Source organism: Takifugu flavidus, chromosome 1 (genome assembly GCF_003711565.1).
Source record: "Takifugu flavidus isolate HTHZ2018 chromosome 1, ASM371156v2, whole genome shotgun sequence".
Classification (NCBI taxonomy): Eukaryota; Metazoa; Chordata; class Actinopteri; order Tetraodontiformes; family Tetraodontidae; genus Takifugu; species Takifugu flavidus.
The window spans coordinates 11009443-11031109 of NC_079520.1; the positions used below are offsets into that span (position 1 = coordinate 11009443).

The 21667-nt window shown below is 45.8% G+C and overlaps 1 protein-coding gene across 1 annotated transcript in view; it reads left to right on the top strand.

Annotated features, from left to right (window-relative positions):
• The window catches only part of igsf3 (immunoglobulin superfamily, member 3), a 60703-nt gene extending 40051 nt beyond the window's left edge, over nucleotides 1-20652 (top strand). The window contains exons 4-9 of the mRNA XM_057027827.1: nucleotides 485-871; nucleotides 3155-3562; nucleotides 5625-6050; nucleotides 15648-16058; nucleotides 17817-18260; nucleotides 18376-20652. Coding sequence (XP_056883807.1) covers nucleotides 485-871; nucleotides 3155-3562; nucleotides 5625-6050; nucleotides 15648-16058; nucleotides 17817-18260; nucleotides 18376-18626 — 2327 coding nt within the window. The 3' untranslated portion in view covers nucleotides 18627-20652. The remainder of the gene's footprint in view (nucleotides 1-484; nucleotides 872-3154; nucleotides 3563-5624; nucleotides 6051-15647; nucleotides 16059-17816; nucleotides 18261-18375) is intronic.
• Nucleotides 20653-21667: the final 1015 nt, after the last annotated feature.

Sequence of the window (21667 nt, forward strand, 5' to 3'; positions counted from 1 at the left end):
TGGTTTCCAGTTCTCAGGAGGAGGTGGAGCAGAGCTCCTTTTGACTGCTGAAAAGAATTTTAATTAGGTGTGTTTTTTTATTATTCCAGAGGTGAAACCAGGAAGGGCAAAGCTCTCTGAAAGATCAGCATCTTGCCAGAGTGATGTATGGTGACCTTTAACCCCTTTGTTTTTACTTTTCCCGACTCCACCTCCTTGAATTTCTCACTTTTTGTCTTAATCACCAAACTGGTTCAGTATCTTGGTGTGTGTATAAATAAACCCTGGCAGCGCTGCTTTCCAGGCGTTTCAACTGCGGTCCACATTTAGACATTACTCCGGTTTTAGATCCTCATTTAAAGAACAAATCTCCTTTTGGAATACCACTCAGTTATGGTGCTGCATTCAAGGAACATTTTCTTTGCTTACAAACCAGCAATATGTTTTAGATTTCCTTCATTCATTGCAAATATTTGACCAGATTTCTTTTGTTTATCTTCCTCAGATCGAGACTTCAGCATCCAGGTCAGCACGGAGCGACGGTCCTTCACGGCCGGTGAGCCGCTGGAGCTTCGCTGCACCATCGAGGCTCAGAATGTTCCAGAGCGGTTTTTTTCGGTGTCGTGGGTCTTCAGCAGCTCGCCGGTGGCCGTGGTGGGCCCCAGTGCCGTGCCAATCCTGGGCCCCGAGTATGTCGCCCGAGAGGCAGCCGGACACATGACGGTGCGTAAAGAGAGCACCAACGTGCACCTGCTGAAACTGCAGCATCTCCACTCCAAAGATGCTGGAAAGTATATCTGTCGCGTGACAGAGAGAGAGAAAACTCCGACGGGAGACTTCATTGACCGCAGCAAGAGGTCGCGCAATGTCCAGATCACCGTCCAACCACTCAGTGAGTAATAATCTGCTCATAAATCCAGTATATTGGTGTCCTTACTTGTCAAAGAAACTAAGAATGATGAGCTTTTCACAGCAGTATTAGTCTCTACATTTCTATCTCTTCCAACAAGGTGTCCTGCAAAAGATAACTGAACCTATTGTTAGCTGCGAGTAAAGGAGAATATAATACCACTCCTATTCCTGATGTGTTTTCAATTTAAGTGGATTGCTAAGGATTGACCGGGTACGATTATGGTCCTTCCTATTTGCCTGGCATAGCTGGCAGATAGACTAACACTGTGACGAAGGATAATAGAAAACAGGGGGGTCTGTGCTCAAGGAGGTTAGAAGAACAAGAGGAAGAAAAGCTGAGAGAGGCCGCTGCTCTGAAGGAGCCTTGATGTGGTTCCTCTGGCAAAATGATCATATTCTGCTGATGCTTCACCTCCTGTCTTTGGTTAAATTGGACTGGCTGGCAGGGTTTTGCCAGTGTCAGAAACTTTCTACTCAGATGTATAAGTTTGTACAAGTAGCTCTTCTCCTTCTTGGAAGTGTGCATGTTTTCAACACATCTAACAAGCACAATGTTAGTTAAAACTCAGATGTAAAAATTGCATAATGTATGATGCTAAATGAGCTTAGCTTTCAGGGTTTAATCCATCCGCTTGTTTGCAGCAGCAGCAGCCTCAGGAAGTCCTATGTGCAACACTTTGTGTTCTGTTTTGCTCATCATTTCACTCCTGTTCTGTAACAGTTTGTGGTGTCAGTTGGTACCGGCATAATAAAACACAATAACTACAGAGTCCTACGCAGTCGCACTACCTTATCCTGACCACTCTACACCCCCGGGCTAAATCAGCCCCAAACAATTACCGGTACCTTGAGCCTGAAGGAGCCTCCTGGGAACCTCTGAATGGAATCCTTTGTTTTTCTAACAAAAGAGTGTAACGCACCATAAAGGATGTTTATAGGGTTTACACAGGATAATGGCCATGGTTATTGGAGGAGAACATCTATGAAGCAGCCATCAGTTCCAGCTGGAGGTTTCATGCACAAACTGTTTTCACATGTTCACTTCCCTTATTCTGGTAAACACTGGCACAAGATGTGAAGGGCGCCTTCTTCACTATAATTGGGGAAAATGGTGAGAGGCTGCAAAAAAGCGTTCAAGTGGGTAAATCAGAGGCAGGAAGTAGGTGAGAGGAAGGTAAGACAGCGGTAAACTCACCTGACAAATCAGTGTTGATAAATGAGTTAAAACGTCCTTTGTGAACATGAGAGAACTTCCATATCGCAATAAATTCTTTTCAGGGCTATAGAAAGGGCATGTGGGAGGATGGGGAGGGGGTTGTGAAGGTAAAATCTTGTTTGCGAGCAGGAATAGGTAAGCAAAACATTCTGAACACCATGAAAGAAATGACAACACTGTCCTGAAATTAGACTGTTCTGAAGAAACTAAAGTGTGAGTATCGACTTTCAGAACTGTCTGACACGTCTCCCTTCATTTCTCAATATGGGGGAACTGTGGAGCACTTTTAGTGAAATACCAAAAGAAAAAGGATGACAAAGGTTTACCCTTTATTCATTTCAGTGGGATAGAAGTGAGCAGCCTCTTTATTCCATATTCACAAAGAGGTTCTGCTTGTTAAGTGCTGGCGTGCTGAAAGCACCACGGCCAACTTTATGCTGAGGGCCGATTTTAACCATCACTCATCCTTAGCCACGCCCCCACAGCATTGTAGCCTTGACCCCGGGATGAACCGGAGCTCCGTGATGTTTGATGCACAAAGAAGTGATGAGTAGAGCTAAGGCACAGGATTGGACCAGAAGAAGGGTTAGACTTCTCCGAGCCCTGCGCTCTGAAGCCTTTTTGCTGTTCTCACATGGACTTCATCAACAAGCCACACGGGGCACAGGAAGAGGTTCTCGGCTCACACACAGGCTGCCACAGTGATGTGCCTGTAGGCAGACACAAAACCACCACATTATCAGTCCCTCCAGCAGTTCAGGGACTCTTTTTGGGGATAGTTGTGGCCAAGGAGCCTGATATTTACACTGCATTTTCCTTTAATTCATAAGAAATGCTAAATAAAGCTTTTACAACATTTTTGGAGTCCAGACCTGCTTGAGTAACAATTTGTAAAAATTGTAATGTTCATTTTAAAAGTTTGCAAATTTTCACAAAGCAAAATGTGATTTACTCCTCATAACAGAGGGGTAGATTGTTGTCTTGTTTATTTGTTTTCCCCTCATTTTTGTCTTTTAATGGTCACAGAGTTTCTCCCTTCCCTTCCAGAGAGCAACATAACAGTGGCTTTGTCCAGCAACGCCTCGGAGGTCTTCGAGGGCGACGCCATCCAGCTGACATGTTCGGTCTACGTCACAGCCGGTCCCCTCTCCGTCGTCTGGCACTGGACGGACAAACAGGGGACGAAGCCGGTTCAGGAAGTGGCTTCGGTGGACCGAGACGGTACCGTCTCACACAGCCCAGCCTACAGGGAGCGAGCCAGCTTTGGGGAGATTCGTGCGGAGAGAGTGCAGGGCGACACGTTCACGCTGTCTCTGTATAATACCGTGCCCGGAGACGAGGGCCAGTACCACTGCACGGCTACTGAATGGCTTCAGAGTGGCACGGAACCAGAACTGGACTGGGAGAAGGTTGGAGAAAAGTCAGTCAACAAGACGGTCACTGTTAAAACAGTTGGTGAGTGATTTATTGATATAATGATTGATATAATAATAATTAAACTTGATATTGGACTGAAAAACCAGGTTCCGTATGGAATACTACAGACTTGCTGGTAGATGAAACATTTAACTTTTTAAGAAATGTTGATATTTAATGATATTTCGATACTGCATTTTTTACTGAATCATTGACATCCTATCATCCCATGGTGTCATATTTCTCAATTCAACCAATTTAATTGCTTTTGTACATTTGTGGTAGAGTTGGACGTCTTCAGCCAGTTTCATTCTATCCAATGGAAGTAATGCAATCTGCAGCTGACCAAAGTTTGTTGCTTTCATCCATAACGCATTGATCTCACACTTCAGACTTGTTCTACACATCACAACCAGCATGGTGGAGATATCCACCATAGACAGTCTGAATCATTCAGAATTCTGAGAATGGAAATACAGTGCAATGTTTCAAAGTCCGCAGGTCTCCTCTGTTAGCACAGAGTTAAGCTGAACATCCTCTGCAGAAGCCATTGGAGCAGAGCAGTGAGGACCACTGTCCTGAAACACACACGCACACACACACAGCCAGAGGGATTAACTCCCAACACAGTGCTGCACAGAAGCGATGTCAGTTTCTAAGTGGCCATTTGTTAAGTTCAGGCAACAACAGAAACATTAGTTTGAGGAACAAGGGATGCATTATGCAAATCTGTGAGAAGAAGTCCGAAGCAGCTTGTCTCTCCGTGGTTAGGCTTCTCGACAACTCCTTTTCTTCCATGGTGGTTGATCAAAGGATTTTCAGAGTGTGTGCTGTCCTGTGACGGCCGATGTGTCTTTTACCTAGTTTTCTGTTTTGTTTCATTTTTTGCAACAAATCTCCTTTTTTCTCACTTCGACATGCAGCTTCTGTTTTATATAAATCAGCCGAGCGTAAAGGCCCTGTCCTTTCCGGCTTTCTAGTTTACTTACATTGATCGTTCAGTTGTACTGCTGAAGACATTAAATGGTCAGGGTACCATCAGTTTGTCCATAGCTTGCTCCTCCTGATTACTGATTAGCTTTGGGAGGGAGGTTAGATGAATGGATCCTGTAGGAACCTTGATTTTATACTCAATGTTTGATACCTTAAGAGTCCTTCGGGCATCTGAGGGTGTAGGTTGAAACACAAACACCTCACATCTATAAACACATGGTCCCTGAGGCAACCGCACGCGTTTGTACTGCATACACTACAAAATGAAATTATGAGGGGAAAAAAACAGCTTTTTCTTGTCTTTTACCGAGCAACCGTAGAGAGTGATGTGGATAAATGGAGGACAGGCGCAGGGAGATGAGAAATGGATTGAAGGGAGAGAGTTATTGTCTATTACTGATTTATGAGCCCCAGTGGCTGTCCCAGCAGCAACCAAGTCAGGACAGAAAGCCATCGATTCTATACCTTGAAGGACACCAGTGATGACTGTCTGAATCTTGAAGGGCTGGCAGGCAGACTATTTAGTCTGCCAACAGTCTGATTTCAAGATATCTCCAGTCCACTTTATTTTTTATTTTTTCAGATTCTGGAGCCATCATTCACCTTTATTAAAAAAAAAAAAAAAAAAAGGGATCGTAGGCCAGCTTTTTTAAAGGCCATGAAGGGAAACAAATATTTATTTTTATCTAGTCTGCCACTTTCTCCCTCTCGGTTGCCTTGTTTTGCTGTACCTTGGCAAGTGCATATGGAGTTTTACGCTTAATGAGGATAGTTTAGACTTGGCAAGGAATGTGGTGTGGATCGAACATCGGTGCTTAGAGGAAATCTCCCCCTTTGGGGTTTCTGTGTTACATCATTTCGAAGCAAATGCACAAACTGTTGATGAAACACAGATGAAGTCTAGTACAAATATGCATATGCAAACGAAGAAGCCAAATTTGATTTGTTTGGTTTTTTTGCCCACAGTAAAAGATGAGAATTCTATTGATTCTATTGCTGCTCATGTAAAATTGTTTTTTTTTTCCCAGCACAGCAGCATTATCATTGTGTTTGAAGGATGCACGATCAAATGTTTGTTCCTCTCTGTTTCTTCTCCCCCACCATGCAGAATCTTCCTTCATGGTGTCAGCATCATCACGCACACCGTCAGTTACCTTTGGTGACTCCTTTGACCTCCTGTGCCTGGTCAAACCTCGCCACAACCCCCGTGTACCCACCTCAGTCACCTGGCGATTCATGCCGGCGAGCATGGACGCTGACGGCGAGGACCAGGGAGAGTTCAAAGACCTGGTCACTTTCACACGTGAGGGAACGCTACAGTGGGGGGAGCAGCTGCTGGGCCTGGGTACCCGCACCACAGTCGACCGCTCCCACTCCAACACCAATTTTCGCTTGTCGGTGACCCGAGCGGGACGCCGCGAAGCTGGCAAGTACCAGTGCACCGCCGTCTTATGGAGGAGGAACTATGACAACAGCTGGAGCAGAGTGGCCAATCGCACCTCCAACTTGCTGGGCATCAGTGTCATACAGCCAGGTAACATCGCCTGTCAGAGCAGGCAGACACAAGCATGGATTTCTGCAAGATCTAATTGCACTTAGTCTCTGTCTAGCCACTAATTGGTTGTGTGTGTGTGGGGTCCGTGTGTGTGTGTGTCTCTGGGAGTGGCTGAGAGTGTGAGGGATCAGGGTGAGGTCTCTTAATGGGGCACTGAATGGATTGCTAAATATCCCACAGGAAGTAAAACCAGAGTAAAAATGGTAGAAGAAAAGGAAGCAAATGGTGGAGGGTGGGGTTAAGAGCATGAGCAATCTGTCCTTGAACCTCTTTTTTCCCTCTGTAGCGGCAACATTCCCTCTGCATCACCCTTAATGTTTCTTTATGTTACATTCCCTCCGTTTCTTTATTCTCCACACATAGAAAAATTAAAAAAAAAACACCCAGACACAGACAAGCCAAAGCACGAGCTGAACACATACACTCAAACACACAAGTGTCCTCTTAATTTAGGCCCCTGCGGTTTATCTCAAAAGCACCAACATTTTATTCATTCAGTGAAGGTGCCAGAGGAAAATATTGATCCAGCTAATTAAAAAAAGAAATTGCCACCTGGCCTTTAAACCTGCGCAGCAAAGCGTCGCGGCGCTTTATCTACAGGGTGGATCCATATCTGGACGAGGTCTGTGGGTGGGCAGAGAAGTTTGCTTTTTTCAAACCCTGAAATGTTCGTCTGTGATGTTATATTTGCAGCCTTGAGCTGCACATGAATAGACACATGCACACCTGTGCTTTTGCCTGCCTGCAGCTTGCCTCCATTTAAAGGTGAGAGTAAATCCAGATGCTGTATTGACTTTGAAGCTGGACTTAGGCGATCAATAGACCATTTAAAGTGAGTTAGTAACATGTAGCAGTGTGTACAGTGTAAAAACTACTGATGCTGATTCAGACGCCCAAAACACACTGATGTTTCAGAGTTGGCGTACTGGCACGCAGAGAGGACAGCTCAGTGACGGTGTTTCACTTGCTTGACTGAAAGTGCTGCGACCTTAAGCATTCGTGCAGAACAAATGCCATCTCCAGAGCCTTCGGGGGCTGATTTGAAACCTCCTCCCTCTTTTACCGCTTGTTTACCTTCAGCTCTAATGTGGACTTTGGCTCAGTTGCTTATGCCCACTCAAAAAAGCAAAGAAACCTCAACAACACATCCTGTTTGCAGGGGAATAGAAAACTGTCTCCTGCTCCTAGGTTGTTTGCTTCTTCATCACCATGACAATGTGATTAGCCGCAGATATAATTTCAAGCGGTAACCATAGCTGTGGGCATGCGCCATGTGTAAGAACACATCCTCACGGGGGAAGGTGAATGAATAATTATCTTTTTTGAGGCAGCCAAGGCCTGGCTCTGGCTCAGGCTCGGGCCCTGGTCATGCTGTGTTGTTTGTCTCCTCTCTTTTTTAAAGTATGTCCAGTCAGACCTTGATTTAAGGCAATGATTCATTTGTCAGAATGTAGGACATCCAACTCCGCCTCCCCCTCCTCTCTTCCATCTGCTTTACCCTAAATGTTAAGCACTCCTGGCTAAATGAGTAGCCACAATATTTATTTCATGTCGCTAACGTGGGACTGTGTGCAATGAGGCACGAGCACATGCACAACATCTGAGCGGATTCATAATTGATGGAATTCACATCAGGTTTCTTTAGGTAGCTGCTATATGTTTGAGCTGCCTCACCAACATTATGTTTGCATATCAGTGGCGACTTCAACGGAAGCTCAGGGTCCCGTAAAATTTTGAAAAATAAATGGTCAAATATCTACTGTTGACATTTAACGGACTGCAACTGCGTTAGAAAACATTCATCTCAAAGATGAGTTGGGCGTCTGATCACAAGTCGAGTGACTCAATTTATTTGCTCAACTTCTCAGTCATTCTGGTCGCATCAATACGTTTGCCCGTAGAAGCAAGTCTCGCCACTTCCTGGGGCTGTGGGGAAACGATTTTTCGTTGCCTTGAAACTCGACAGTCAAGGGATAAATGCCAGGGTTTTCTCCTGTCCCGGGACGCTCAGTGTCTCTGGGGCTGAATGGAGCAGTGGGCTGGCCTCGACTGGCCTGGATGCTGAGTGACGGTGATTTTGAACCATACACAGAATTTCCTGCTACAAGCTCAGGCCTCAGATCTAGTGAGACAAGATACAAAATGCACCTGCATCTATACTTGGCAAATTATTCTATTTCCATTGTAATACAGTGTAAATAAAACAAATCCATGTTTCCGTCCTTCGGTACAATATACAATATGGTTGTGTTTATTAAATTACGCTGTAGCAGCAAGGCAGGCAGCACGCCGCCCAATATGGCGTGTGTTAGTAATTATGATACCAAGTTTTTCACCAGCAACACAATCGATCAAGATTGACAGGTCTGCTGGCCCATGAGAGGATATTGGTCCACGCCTTGGAAAGAGGGAAATAGGGAATGACAGGGTCACAGATCATTTTCTTGAGCAGGAGAAGTTATTGAACCATGAAGCAATAAGTAGCTTCTTACTTCTGAAACAACCAAAGAAAAAAGCAAAGAAAAAATGAACAAAAAGAATCTGATATAAAACTGATTATTAAAAACTGAACGGACAGTGGGGAACCGTCGTCTTCAAGGAAGAAATGTGGGCAGAAAAAACAGTTCACATAAACTGTTTGTGAACTCAAATCGTAGGAAAACAACAGGAGTCATGGTGGTGTTTCATGGTGAAAGTAAGAGCATTTCCATATGCACAATGTAAAGGGAACTCAAGGGACTGAATTCCTGTAAAGCCTTAAGAAAACCACTAACCACTGAGGCTTCAATTTGCTAGGGAGCATAAAGATTGGCCTCTGGAGCAGTGGAAGAAGGTCATGTGGTCTGATCTGGGTCTGGTCTAGGTTCTATTGAGGCTGAATGAGCTTCCCGTCTTTGAAATTCCAGCAGCTGTCACTGGTGCGCATACATTCTTGTATGCATATTCCCACATGCACGGGTTCTAGCGATGCTTCTGAGAGCTTTTTGTGCTTACGATGCAGATGCAAGAGCCCACTTCACCCCCTGATATCTAGCGACACAACAGCCAGACTGTTTACCTCAGCTGTCTGAAAGTCTCTGAGCACCATCTTGCATCTAAAGGCACATATGTGTGCCTTAACTGGAGAAGATTTGCAAACTTGAAATGGCGCTCCTCATTAAATCATTGTGGAACTTCAAAAGCAGGGAGAGAAATCTAACATCAGAAGTGGCCCTTGATCCAACACCCATGCATTTTAGATCAGCTGGAGGAAGATAAAAGCCGAAGTCCCCAAAATAAAACAAAAAAAAATTGGTACTCAGTAGCCAGCGCGACGTGCTCTGGTCCCCCCGCAGCCATCAAGGTGCCTGTAAACCATTCCAGGCCCCATCCTGCCGGGATCGCATGTGTCTCATGGGATCGTGCCCGAGTAGTTCACCACCCCGCCTGCAGGCTCACTTTTCACACACCCAAACACAGGGGACACGTAGAGCCCAGCAGTTTGTGTTTACTACCAGACGCTTCTGGATGCACCTGTGTACACCGAAGAACATGGAGCCACGTCAGGCTGGTTTACAGTGTAATAACCTTAGGGAGGAACTCACTGCGGCGTTAGCTTGTGGCAGAGTGTTTCCACAAACACGGCCCAAAAAGATAAACAGAAGTTTTACCTCTCAACATACGCTGATATTAGATTTCACCTGATTGAGTTTTCCTATCCTGAAATGCAATAATGGCAAACACATGTTCAGCATGGCAGATCACCAGGGAAGCCTCCATCTCTGCGACACAATCTAATATCATCTGTTCATAACTGAACCTGAAACACACACACACACTCATACACACACACAGAGAGAGACATGCGTGCGTGTGCCTACACACAGGGAAACTACACAAAACTAATTATACAGAATCTTCCCTAATGGAACCGGAGTTTAGATTAATGATCGTTTTGGGACTTCAATACGTTTTCTCATCACTTGGGTTTGTGCACGCTTGCGTGTGCGCGTCTGGCAGAGAGAATGAGATATTAGCACCGTCTGGTTATTGGCTGAGCGGGAATGATGGCGATGATGGAGGAGAAGGCGGGGGCTGGCCCACTTACTTTCATCTCATCGTGCCTCGCACACCTACGCTCGCCTGGCTACCTTTCACTCACAGGATCACACTTCACAGGAAAAGAACAACGGATTTCTTTGCTTATTCTTATCCCACTTCGTTTGCTCTGGTTTTACTTTGAGGCTCCAGTTTTATCTCCTCCTTCCTCATCTCCGTGTCTCTCTGATAGCTCTTAAGGGTGCATTCCCATTTAATATGAGCTGGCACTAACAGATGCTGCAAGTGCTCTCCTTTCAAGCCAGCTAGGCACTTGCCACCCAGCTATTATTGATAGCTGTGGTATCAGCGGGGTGATTGGAGATTCCAGCTTATCCGAACAAGGATTTGAGCTGTCCGTCTTCATTAACTCCCGGGCTATCACACATATGATATCCTTTCTCACTTCCGCTGCGTCTCACTCTTTCTATGGTCTGTTTTCACTCTCCCCATAAGTCTCTTTTAATGTCTCCTCTCCCCTTCACTCGCACTTAGCTGCATGTTTCCTTCTGCACGCCCCCAGTTTCTTCCTCACTCCTGTGAGTTTTCAATATTTTATAATTCCCTGCTTTACTCCGCCTCATAATTTAATTCATTATATTTACTCCAAAATACAGTTACTTCTTAAATCTCCTCGGATCAGAAATAATGGCAATATTGCAACCTTGCTGTGCAACACAGTCCATCTCTCCTAAGGTTTATATAACAGAAACACCTACAAATAATCTGCTCGACACGGGGCTATAATGGGCAATGCAGGTGACAAATGAAGAGCCTTAGCGCAGTGCCCGAAAATAGAAAATAATTTCACGAAAGTCCTTTGATTAGTCATGCCCGTTTGAGACATTCAAGGTCAGGCCTCCTCCCTGTGTCTCCTCCTCACAGGAGTCAGTCCTCACACACTCTCTAATGCACCAGCATGGGCACATTTTTTCTGTCAAATCCAATCCAATCTAGGACTCATTTCCCTGTCCAGCTAAATCTGCAGACACAATGAAATTCTCTGTGTTGCGTCCCTCCAACTCGCTTAAGCACCTGGAAGTGCATGTGTGTGTGTGTGTGTGTGTGTGTGTGTGTGTGTGTGTGTGTGGGTGTGGGTGTGGGTGGGTGGGTGGGCAAGCGGGCAGGCGCACTGTGTGTGCTTGTTCATGTGTGTGTGTTGGAGTGCACCCGCCGTAATTGAAGTCGTAACTCAGCTAGCTACAGTGCTGTTGTCTCCCATGTAAATCAGTGGCTAATAATATTAGGGCAGGAAATGCTCCTACGCACACGCATGCATGCGTGCGTGCGCAAACACACTCACAGTACAGAGATCCACACAAACTCAAGCCACGGGTGTTGTTTTAATGAATGTAATGTACATATTTTATGCTTATTTAAATTAAGGTTTGGCTTCCTGGCCTCGCTTTGCTGTGAAATACTGTGTGAGATCACTTGCTGTGAGTATGGATCTGTCTGGATGTGTTCGGGGTCCAGCCCTGCTCAGATCATCATAATTAGCCTGGTCCTAATGATATTGTAGTGGAAACTAGAAAGGGGGAGAATGAGCAGTGGTAATACCCCTCTGACACAATGGGATCATAGACATTTCACAGACTTATTAGCATAGAAATTAGGCTCCCAGTTCAGCCGTGGAGCTACTTTCAGTCAGAGGAACCCATTGCTCATCGCCTCTGACTGCCAGCTGCTTCTGATCTCTGCCCCCTGTGGCAGAGGTCCAAGCAGGCGTGGGATGTAAAGCATCATTTGTGGGGAGCAGCAAAGCAAAGCAAACTGTTCTGCAGGGGATCAGTGCGTGTCTAAAGCCTTCAGTCCTGACATGCTTGAGGTCCTGGACATGGATTTGCCCGTGGCTGCGCTGATGCTAAAGCTAAAGGAGGAGCAAGCAGCCATTAAAGCTGTAACTCCTCTGGAGTTGAGCTTGAGAGACTGCCTGCTGCTTTTTGAAATCCCCTCAGGAGCATGTTCACACTTTCAGTCTTTTACATCTCTCTCATCTTCTGGCTTTGTCCCTCCCTCTCCACACTCGCTCTCTCTCTCTCTCTGTCTCTACCTGTGATTATCTGCTAAGTTCAGTAACGTGTACTGCTTTTCTCAAGCACCTTTTCTACTTTAATTCTTTCCTGTCATCTCTCTATATCTCTCTTTCCGATACTCTCCGACCTCCTACAAATAAGCTTAATATCTAAGGCCCTTTTGGCTAAGTTGTCAGCTCAGTGTTCATTAAGAGGCTATTAGAGTATATTTAAAAAGAGCCAAAACGTTAGCCAGAGACCCACCAGCACCTTTGCTTTGTGCAGTTCACTTAAGTTTTATTAATATTCATGAGCCCACAGGTGAGGCTTCACATTAATTTTTATATTAATGTGAGGTTATTAGGCGGTCTGATCAGCAGAGATGTAGATCTTGTGCTAACTGATCTAAACAAAGGTTGCGATGAAAAAGAAATGAGAGAGGTGAGAGGCTTTTATTAAATGATGCAGCATAAAACTGAGACAGAAAATGAGTTGAATTTCCTCTGTAGAAGAAAGGATCACGTTTGATTAACACTGTCAAAGCAATTGTGAGCATCGTGGTAAGTAAAGACTGACAGAACTTTCTTTCTCATCAAAAGACCAGCGTTCGTCCCCCAAATGATAAATAGGAGCGAAAAGACAGCTCTGTCTCAGCTTGGTTTTCTTCCTGTAAGCTATTAAACAAGACAAATTGGGCGCACACAGGAAGGGAATGAGATGAGGGTTCATTGAGCCAATTAGTAAATGCCCTGCGCGGGTCTGTGTGCACCACATGCTGCTGACACACAGGCGTTTCAGTTGTCTGAACCAGACGATCTGTCCGGATGCAGCTCGTAGGCTGTCTCTATCCTGCCCCATAAAATATTTTAAAACACATTTTGCAGACCAAGAATCTGGCTTTAATTTCTCCCTAATTTAATCGTGCCTTGAAATGAGATTTTCCTCTTTTCTTTGAGTGGGAGATGAGATTAGCGAGCTCCTCAGATGTAGCCAGATATAGCTGCAGCGTTAGTGCACAGAGGGTTGTACATCATCAGGAGCAGGTGAGGTGGGGGAGAAGTTTCTTTTGCCTGTTTTTTTTTTATGTGCAAAATCAGTTAAACACTTTAAGTTGAAAGATAGTAGTTATAATGAGCCTCCACTTACAATTTTTACTCAGGTCAGGTTTGAGTGGCACATTAACTAATGCACTGAAGTGTTTCCAATTATGGATTTGTCTTTTTATTCATGGCTACACCCTTGAGGCTCATTAAAGAAACACAGCAGCACAGAACACGTGATCCCAATTTTAAATATATATTGATGGCGCACAAGGCCGCGCCTCTCTGGCACGCACACGAGGGCGGCCTTGTTAGCGCCGTAGGATCTGACTGCATCGCCGCGCTCTTGCCCTCATCAATAGTGAACATGCTAACAAACGGCATTGTGCGCGCATCACATAGAATATTTTTTAGCATGTTTTCTTCTACCCGTGTCAGCAGAGGCTCTGGGTTAACGTGCCGCCTTGTCTCCTGAGAGAACGGACCCACAAAGATGTGACACGCTGGCGCGCGAAGCTCGTATCGTATAGAAACACTGCAAGTCTCTAGGGAGACGTTTAGGTTGCTTCAGGACTTCAAAGGACATAATTTTCATTTATTCTTTACTCGCTACATATTGATGCTCATTCCGCTTCAGTTTTAATAGTCGCACTGCCTCTGCCTGAGAGAGTGGCTGCTTATAATAACTTTTGATGGTTCTAAATAGGGTTTGAGTAGTAAGCCTACTCCAGCATTGAAAAGGCATTTCTGTAAACAGTGATGTAAGGCAACAAGCTTTCAGCTGTTTGTTTTTTTTGTTTTTTTCAAATTCCAACTTCAAATGGCAGCAGCAGAATTTCTCCGTCCTGTGCCAATCCAATCCTGCATGGTTCCACATCAGGAGGTTCGGCGGTGATTCATGGGAAAAAAAGAAAAAGATTGCCAGGATTCAGCAGGGCTTTGCAGTAATTCCGGTTTGGGAGATTGTCAAGTTTCCACCCAAGCGTCGTTGAAGCCTCCAGAGGTAGCAATGATGACGATTAATTTGAGATGCTAGCTTCAAGTGCTGCTGCACAAAATTGCTGCCTTGTAGCCCTAAATTTTTGCTCCCAAACATGTGCACAATCTCTGCACGGTGCAAATATGCAGAAGCACAAACCTGTGTTGTTTAGACGTGCACAAGCATCGCTGGGTAAGTGGGGGCTCTGCTGGCTGTGACCCCCGGCAGTCAGTGGGTTGTAAATTCCCATGAGAGATTCAAAGGTTCAGGACAACATTAAATCAAAGGTACCGTAGATGGTATTTCAGAAGCTTCAAATAGAATTAATTAGTTATTGATTGGATTGTTATATTCTTAACTGTGTAAATATGATCTGTCTGTTTACAAGTGATGCAACAACTCCTGAACTAACTCCACATCCTAAATGATATATTTTCTGTATGTTTAGAGCCAAGGCCAAAGGATTCACTGGAGGCTAGAAGATTCTGCCGTTTAAAAAGTCATTCCTTCGGTTAAAGCTGCCGAGCCTTTCAGTGCCGGGCCACTGTTTACCAAATCAAAATTTCCAATCACATGCGCCTGAATAACACCCGCCTGGAAATTCACTGTGCATGACTAATCAGGGCTGGATTTCCTTTCTGAATTTCAAATATTTAAATGAATAAGAACGATGTCAGCAAAAGACGGTGACCCCCCCGAGGGTGGAATTTAAAGTCTATTTCCAGCCAGGCCCCACAGTTTGACAATCATCATTTTACCTAATGATCACACATAAATGGGGAGAGCTTTTATGCTGCAGGTTTACGTTTATGAGCTATACAGAGGTGAGTTGATAAAATAGCTCTTCTGTTGTTGGATCTGGATCAGCTCGGAAAATGTTGAATGTGCAGGCTTGTTGGATGAAACGTGGTGTCCTCTTCTGGTCGTGGTCGTCTTCTGGTAGCGGAAGCTCGTCCGTTGCGCCCCCACCTGACTGAACCCGATCCTGTCGGAGCATCTGGGCGGTCCTCGGCTCCTCTGTCATCCCCACTCTCTCCTTCCCACTTTGGTCTGTTCTTGCCTGAATTTACAAACACAGTTGTCTTTCTTTTCTTGGGTCTGCCCCCCACCCTGCTTTTGTCTTTTTCTCATTATATCGGCAACCCTTGAATTTCAATCCCCCCCCCCCCCCGGTTTCAGCTGTTCAGTATTTCATCTCCTTTTCCGCTGCATTAGAATAGACCTCAGATTCCCTCAGCTTTGATTCAGACGACTTTTCCTTCTTCCTCCTCCTGTCTTCTTCCACCTGCTTAACCGGTGCACCGCTGTCTTTTGCTGCCCCGCTGCCACCAAAAATAAACTCGGCTACAGATTGTCTGTCACAAAAAAGAAATTGCACTGTGTTCCTGTCACCGACGCTCACGTTTGCGTGCCCCCAAAGGAACGTCTGTCTTCACTCTCTCCGTTCTCTCCTAATTCTCTGCAGAGAGCAAGCTACGCGTTCAGAAGACCAACCAGTCGCAGGCGTACCTGGAGGACAGCCGCGTCCGCATCAACTGCTCCATTTCTGCCCAGACCAGCCAGGACTCCCAGCATGCTGTGCTGTGGTATGTGAGACACACGTCCGGGTCGGAGGCAGATGAGCTCCTGCTGCGAATTGAACGCTCGGGGACCTTTGAGTACGGCGCCTACGCGGACGAAGAGCGGCTGCGGCGCCGAGTGCAGTCCGAGAGGCTGTCGCCGCGACTCTACGTGCTGACACTGAACAGGGCAGAGGCCAGTGATTCTGGCACCTACTACTGCCTGGTGGAAGAATGGCTCAGTGACCCAGATGGAGCCTGGTATCGAGTCTCCCGCGACACCTCGGGGTTCACGCAGGTTCTAGTCAGACGGCCAGGTGAGTTAACAAAGTGCTTATTTATTTTCACGGCCGGAACACCTGCTGGTGAGCAGTGGAACTCTTCTGCTCCTCCTTGTTTCCCACTCAGATGCTCTGCTCAAGGCATCAGGAACATCATGTTCACATCATTTAATCTGCCCCAAGCAGAGCTCAGGTGGTAGTAGATGGGTTTTAGTCAATGCCAGCTCCCATATGTTTAACCAGAAGGCAAGAATCTTCCGTGCACCTGTCTGGTCTGCAGAAGGATTTGAAGCACTAATGTTTCACTTCACGTCTCGGGTGTGATGTCCCCTCGGCTCACATTGGCCTCTTTCTAAAAGGCGCCAGAGGAAAAGGCTGTTACACATTTGCTGCAGCTCACTGTCCTGTGTGAATGTCACAGAACTTCACAGAGACATTAAGAGCATGCAGGTCGTTCCCTCTCCAGCAGAAGCACGGAACACTGTGACAATGCTGTGACATTTACACGAGTGGGATCCGTAGCTCTAAAGCTGCTAACTACAGTTAGCCGTCTAGAGAGGCAGAGGACGAGATCATGTGACACAAAGAAACAAGAAGAAATAAATCCAGTCATGTTATTTCACTGCTGACAGCGGGGTGTCCATATAGTAGGGAAATCTGAGAAGTGTTTCTCTTGGCTGGGCATGAATAACTGACTGCTCTAACAATCACTTCATCCTTGACATGCTAGTTTTAGTATAAATCAATCTCAGCGACGTGTGCGAGAACCGTTCTACTACAAGGAGAACCTTTTCACACTCTAGCCTTAATACCACATCTGTCCAGCTAGAACATGTTGATGAGAATTTCTTTTCGTAAACCAAATAATATATATCTTTCATTCATTTATGTAGGTGAGCATTTATTTCTTGGATTAAGTAAAATTGGCTCAAGTATATCTGCAGGGGTTTGTTTAAAAAAAAACAAAAAAAACACGATTTTCCTTCTTATTGCGTAGTTAATCTTGCACAAACAGCCTAATAAGCTAACATTAGCATGGTTTTTTATTAATTAAGCATTTTTAAATCATGCATATGCTGGAATTCATCCAGAGTAGGGATGCCAGCACTTATCATTACATTTATTCATCCTGCTGTAACTGGAACACTGTTCCAAGCTGTGTTTAAGCCATGTCTTCATCTCACTTTTCTCTTTTTCATCTGGAGTCAAACTGGGTCATTGTACCACCACCCCTGAAGGGTGGCAGCATCTAGACACAGTAGCTTTGGGGGGGCTCTATCTTTACTAGAAAGCTGGAAGACTGGTGGTCGCCAACGGCAACTCCGTTATTTATTTTTCCTTGCATATATTTTTAAATTTCGGTGTCCCCGTTAAACAAGTTCTATTTTTAGTCGTGTGATCTTTATTTTCTGAATCTTAAAAATAGAACTAACTATTCAAATGTGTGCTTTGACATGTTTATTCAAACTATTATAAAACCTGATGTCTCCAAATGTCTGTATTTCTGTTTGGGGCGAATTGATGAGGGTCGACATTATCTTTGAATCTAATTATCCCCTGGTTCTGGGTGGTAATAGGATCATTCTCTCCCAACTGTATCCAAGCAAATACGCAGCATGTGTTTCTATTTTTAACACTTATATTGCAGCCAGTGTAATTCAATAAAGTGCCTCACCCATGAGGCCAAGCAGTGATACTTATTGTTCTTTAAGCCCTCGTGTCTCCTGCTGTATATTAACTGGTACCTTCGTGCTTCTGATGTCTTATGAGAGTTTATTTCTTTACATCTGGCAGAGGTTCGACTGCAGGTGGAAGAAACGGAGTCAAATGTGACCGTGGAAGAGTCCGACTCGGTCAAGCTGGGCTGCAGCATTCCCTCCCAGTCCTCCCGAGACTCCCGCTTCTCTGTGTCCTGGTACGTGGATCGTTCGGAGAACGTGGACGACGACCAGCCGGCCGACGGAAACAGGAAGCAGGAGTGTGTTTTCTCCATCGGGCACGATGCCGTTTTCGGGAACGGGAACTGCAACCCCAGAGAGGGCTCGGCACTGAAGTCCCGCCTGCAGTTTGAGCGGATGGCCTCTGACCAGTACAGTCTGACCATTCGCGGCGCTCGTCTGTCGGACGCCGGCCGATACTATTGCCATGTGGAGGAGTGGCTGCTCAACCCCCGCAGCGCCTGGTACCGTCTGACCTTCAACGACTCTGGGTTCACAATCGTCAACGTGCTGCAACAAGGTAACGTCCAGGACGCGTTGAACATCTGTCCACGCTGTCGCTGACCATGTGCTAAAGCCACACTAGCATTTACGCTGCTGAGGTCACCCACACCTTGTCTGTGGTCTGTCTGCAGTGTCCTCCATCCAGTCAGTGGTGTGTTCCAACGAGGCCCTCTTCTACTTCGTCTTCTTTTACCCCTTCCCCATCTTCGCCATCCTGCTCATCGCCTTGCTGTTCGTGCGCTACAAGAGCCGCAGCCACAGCAAGAGTCAAGAAGGCAAGAACGGCGCCCCCCTCCTGTGGATCAAAGAACCTCACCTCAGCTACTCCCCCACCTGCCTGGACCCGCCGGCGCTCAGCCTACACCCCGGCTCCGTCGACTAAGCGCGCTGCGGCGAGCGCACCCCCGCCGCGGGCACAATCGCGGCTCCAGCCGACACAACGCCAGGGAGCAGATCCAGACTCCACCTTCAGACTTTACTGTCGTTCACCGCTGTGTTGAATTAGTCAATCAGTTTAACAATTTCTACCCTGGTGGCTGCCTAATTTGTGTGTTTTGGTACGCGTGTGTGGACCAGAATGTGTGTCATTTAGCACGTTTACTCGTACGTGTGCAGACGCCCAGGACGAGCGTCACATCTTTGTTTAAATGTGAAACTTATATCTCATAGCCACAGTTTTTGGTTTGATTATTCTTGAGTATTTGTCTCTTTTTCAAATAAAGGAAAAGCTCACGCAGAGATCACCGCCCAATCCGGGAAGGACATTTAAGAGCAGGAACTCTATAATCCACTGTGGCGCCGACTGAATGCCAAAAAAAAGTCTCCGCACCGATCCAAGAGTAGCCACATCCTGGCCCACGATGTTGGTTACCATAGTGATTTTCTGCACCCACTGACTCTGTAGCTGATGACTTGGTTGCCAGCCTGAATACAGACAAAGGCAAGGACACACAAGTCTGTGTCCTGAGTGAGGATGTGTGTATGTGTGTTGGCACACCTGCCTTCACAATGAATTTGCCTTGGCAGACAGAACCAGGACCTCGCGCACTAAACACTGCCAGACTCTCTGGCCTCAGTGGGAGACTGCCCCACTCTCCCCCCTGGCCTCCTCCCCTCTGGACAGACCAACACAGAAAGAGAGGGAGGATTGTCAGAAAGGACGAGTAGAAACGGACAGTCCTCCTGCTGATACATGTGCTTTGATTCAACTTTTTTTGTTCAGTGCCAACACCTTCTTTCCACACCTCCCTCTGCAGCTAAATGCTTGAAGTTTTAAGTTCTAAAGGGCAAGCAGGCGGGGGGGGGCCGAATTATTTGAAGGGAGATTGTAAATACGTCCGCCCACCTCCTGCTGTGGGCCCGCGGAACCGGTCCCTGGAGATTATCGACTGAAATGAAACTCTGTGCACATTTGTGTTGATATCAGAAACTTAGACGCATATAAGTTAAGAAAAAGATTTTATTCAGAGCCACACTGAAGATTACCCACATGTGTAGTGAAGCACTCTAAAAACGTTGCCTGCACAGTGCAAGCAAACCAGATATTTGTGTCTTTGTTTTTAAGTTTAGTGTTTTTTTTATTTCCTATTTATTGTTTTTTACTACACTACTATTTTTTGCATCGCTTTGTATGATTATTTTTTTCCCCGCGTTTTTTTTTCCTTCTTTTTGAAAATCTGTAAGGACTGCACTGCTCGCGTTGCCTGGCAACTGCACCAAGCAGTTTGTGTCAATAGCCTGTGTGTTGACGATGTGGTAGATTTAGAAATGCTAGGTTCATCCTGCGAACTGCGGTCTGTAGCATTTCACAGCGTGCTGTCGAGTTTGGCCAGTGTCAGAAACGCTGCATCCGTAACCGGGACGATGACGATTGTGGCTTCACGTGTACAGTAGCTGAACAGACGAGTCACACAAATCCAACTGCTTTTTGCTTGAGTTGCGTTTCTAGTGAAACACGGTGTAACACCGAGGCCGCGTGTGTCTGACAGACGGCAGCTGAAGCTGTTGACGCTTTCTACCGAGGGAGCTCGCCGAGGGCGGAAACTCCGCGACAGCCAGGAGCCTGTGAGAGAGCCCTCTCCCTGACCTGGTCCTGACCCTCACTGCCAGACTGGACACGGACACTTGGAAATGAAAAACCTGACATCGTTCATCTCAATCGTGTCGACATTTATATTGCATGACAATACTGCGGGAGAGATTTTGATGTTTTGTAACTCTTCAAACTCTTTGAGCTGTGTTTGTGTGACATATCAGTGACCAGAACCCCCCCTCCCTCCCCCTCCCTCTCCGACACCAAGAATGGCTGTTGTGGAGCTTGTGTTTGATATTATTCCTCATATTTGTCTTTTTAATGCTTTGCCTTTATGCAGCACTCCATTAAACAGATTTATGTCAACAAAAGAAAACGGTCACGTCCATTCTGCCAAGTTCTGACCCTTGATTCTCCTTTTTGAATAAATGGGGGGAAAACTTAAAAACTGCATGTAGATAAAGTGAAACGTCTGCTCAGAGATGGTAAATTAGACTGCATCTTCTCTTCTACTCTGGGGTGGACGGGACGGGTGACGGAGAGGAACCAGATCTTACAGCATCTCTATTAGGATGCAACCATGCTACAGCCTGCAGGTTAATGGGCTCTTGCTCTTTTACAGACACTTGCAAATGGTTTTAGAAGTTGCCAGAGAAAAAGGCAAGAACGTGTGACATTCTTCCACCGTCAGTATCAGCAGTCAGAGGGGCACTGGAAATATTTAAAGCCAACGGCCTCACAAGCAGCATCCAACCAGTGTTTCATGTTATTTCCACACTCGCAACAACAGCAGTCTTTTTATTGGCAGTTGTGTGTATTTTTAGCACTGTAGCAAATGAAAGACATTTATTATTGCAAATTTATTATTTATTTTGCAGTTTGAATCACATATATGACCGTGACCCATGAAACTGCAGGTAGAGGGCGCCACAATTCTGACGCCAGCCTAATTTTAACCTGCCTGAACATCAGGGAGCTTCAGCAACACTACAAATAAAGCTATCAGTTGCTATGGTAACAGAATTGACCTACCATGCAGGTGCTCAATGAACCAGCATGATGGCCATTTCTGAGAAAAGGTGTTGTTTGTTGTGGTGTTTCTTGGCTTAGACACAGAAATAACAGCACTGATCAGAATGAAGGACCGGAAACCCACATGAGAAAAACACGACTGGAAAATATGTGGCGCACTCTGCCTGACCAGCCCCTGGTGCCTGCTGTTCACTACACTTTTCAAACGACTCTTTTTTTTACACTTTAATAGCAGTTTTAATTGTTTTGTGAAGTGATATTGTCATGAATACGTATTCGGCTGCAGCACAATCAGCCGGGTACGAACCACAAAGAGAAGCGGTCCACATGCGGACGATTGCGAGCTCCCGAGTAATGAG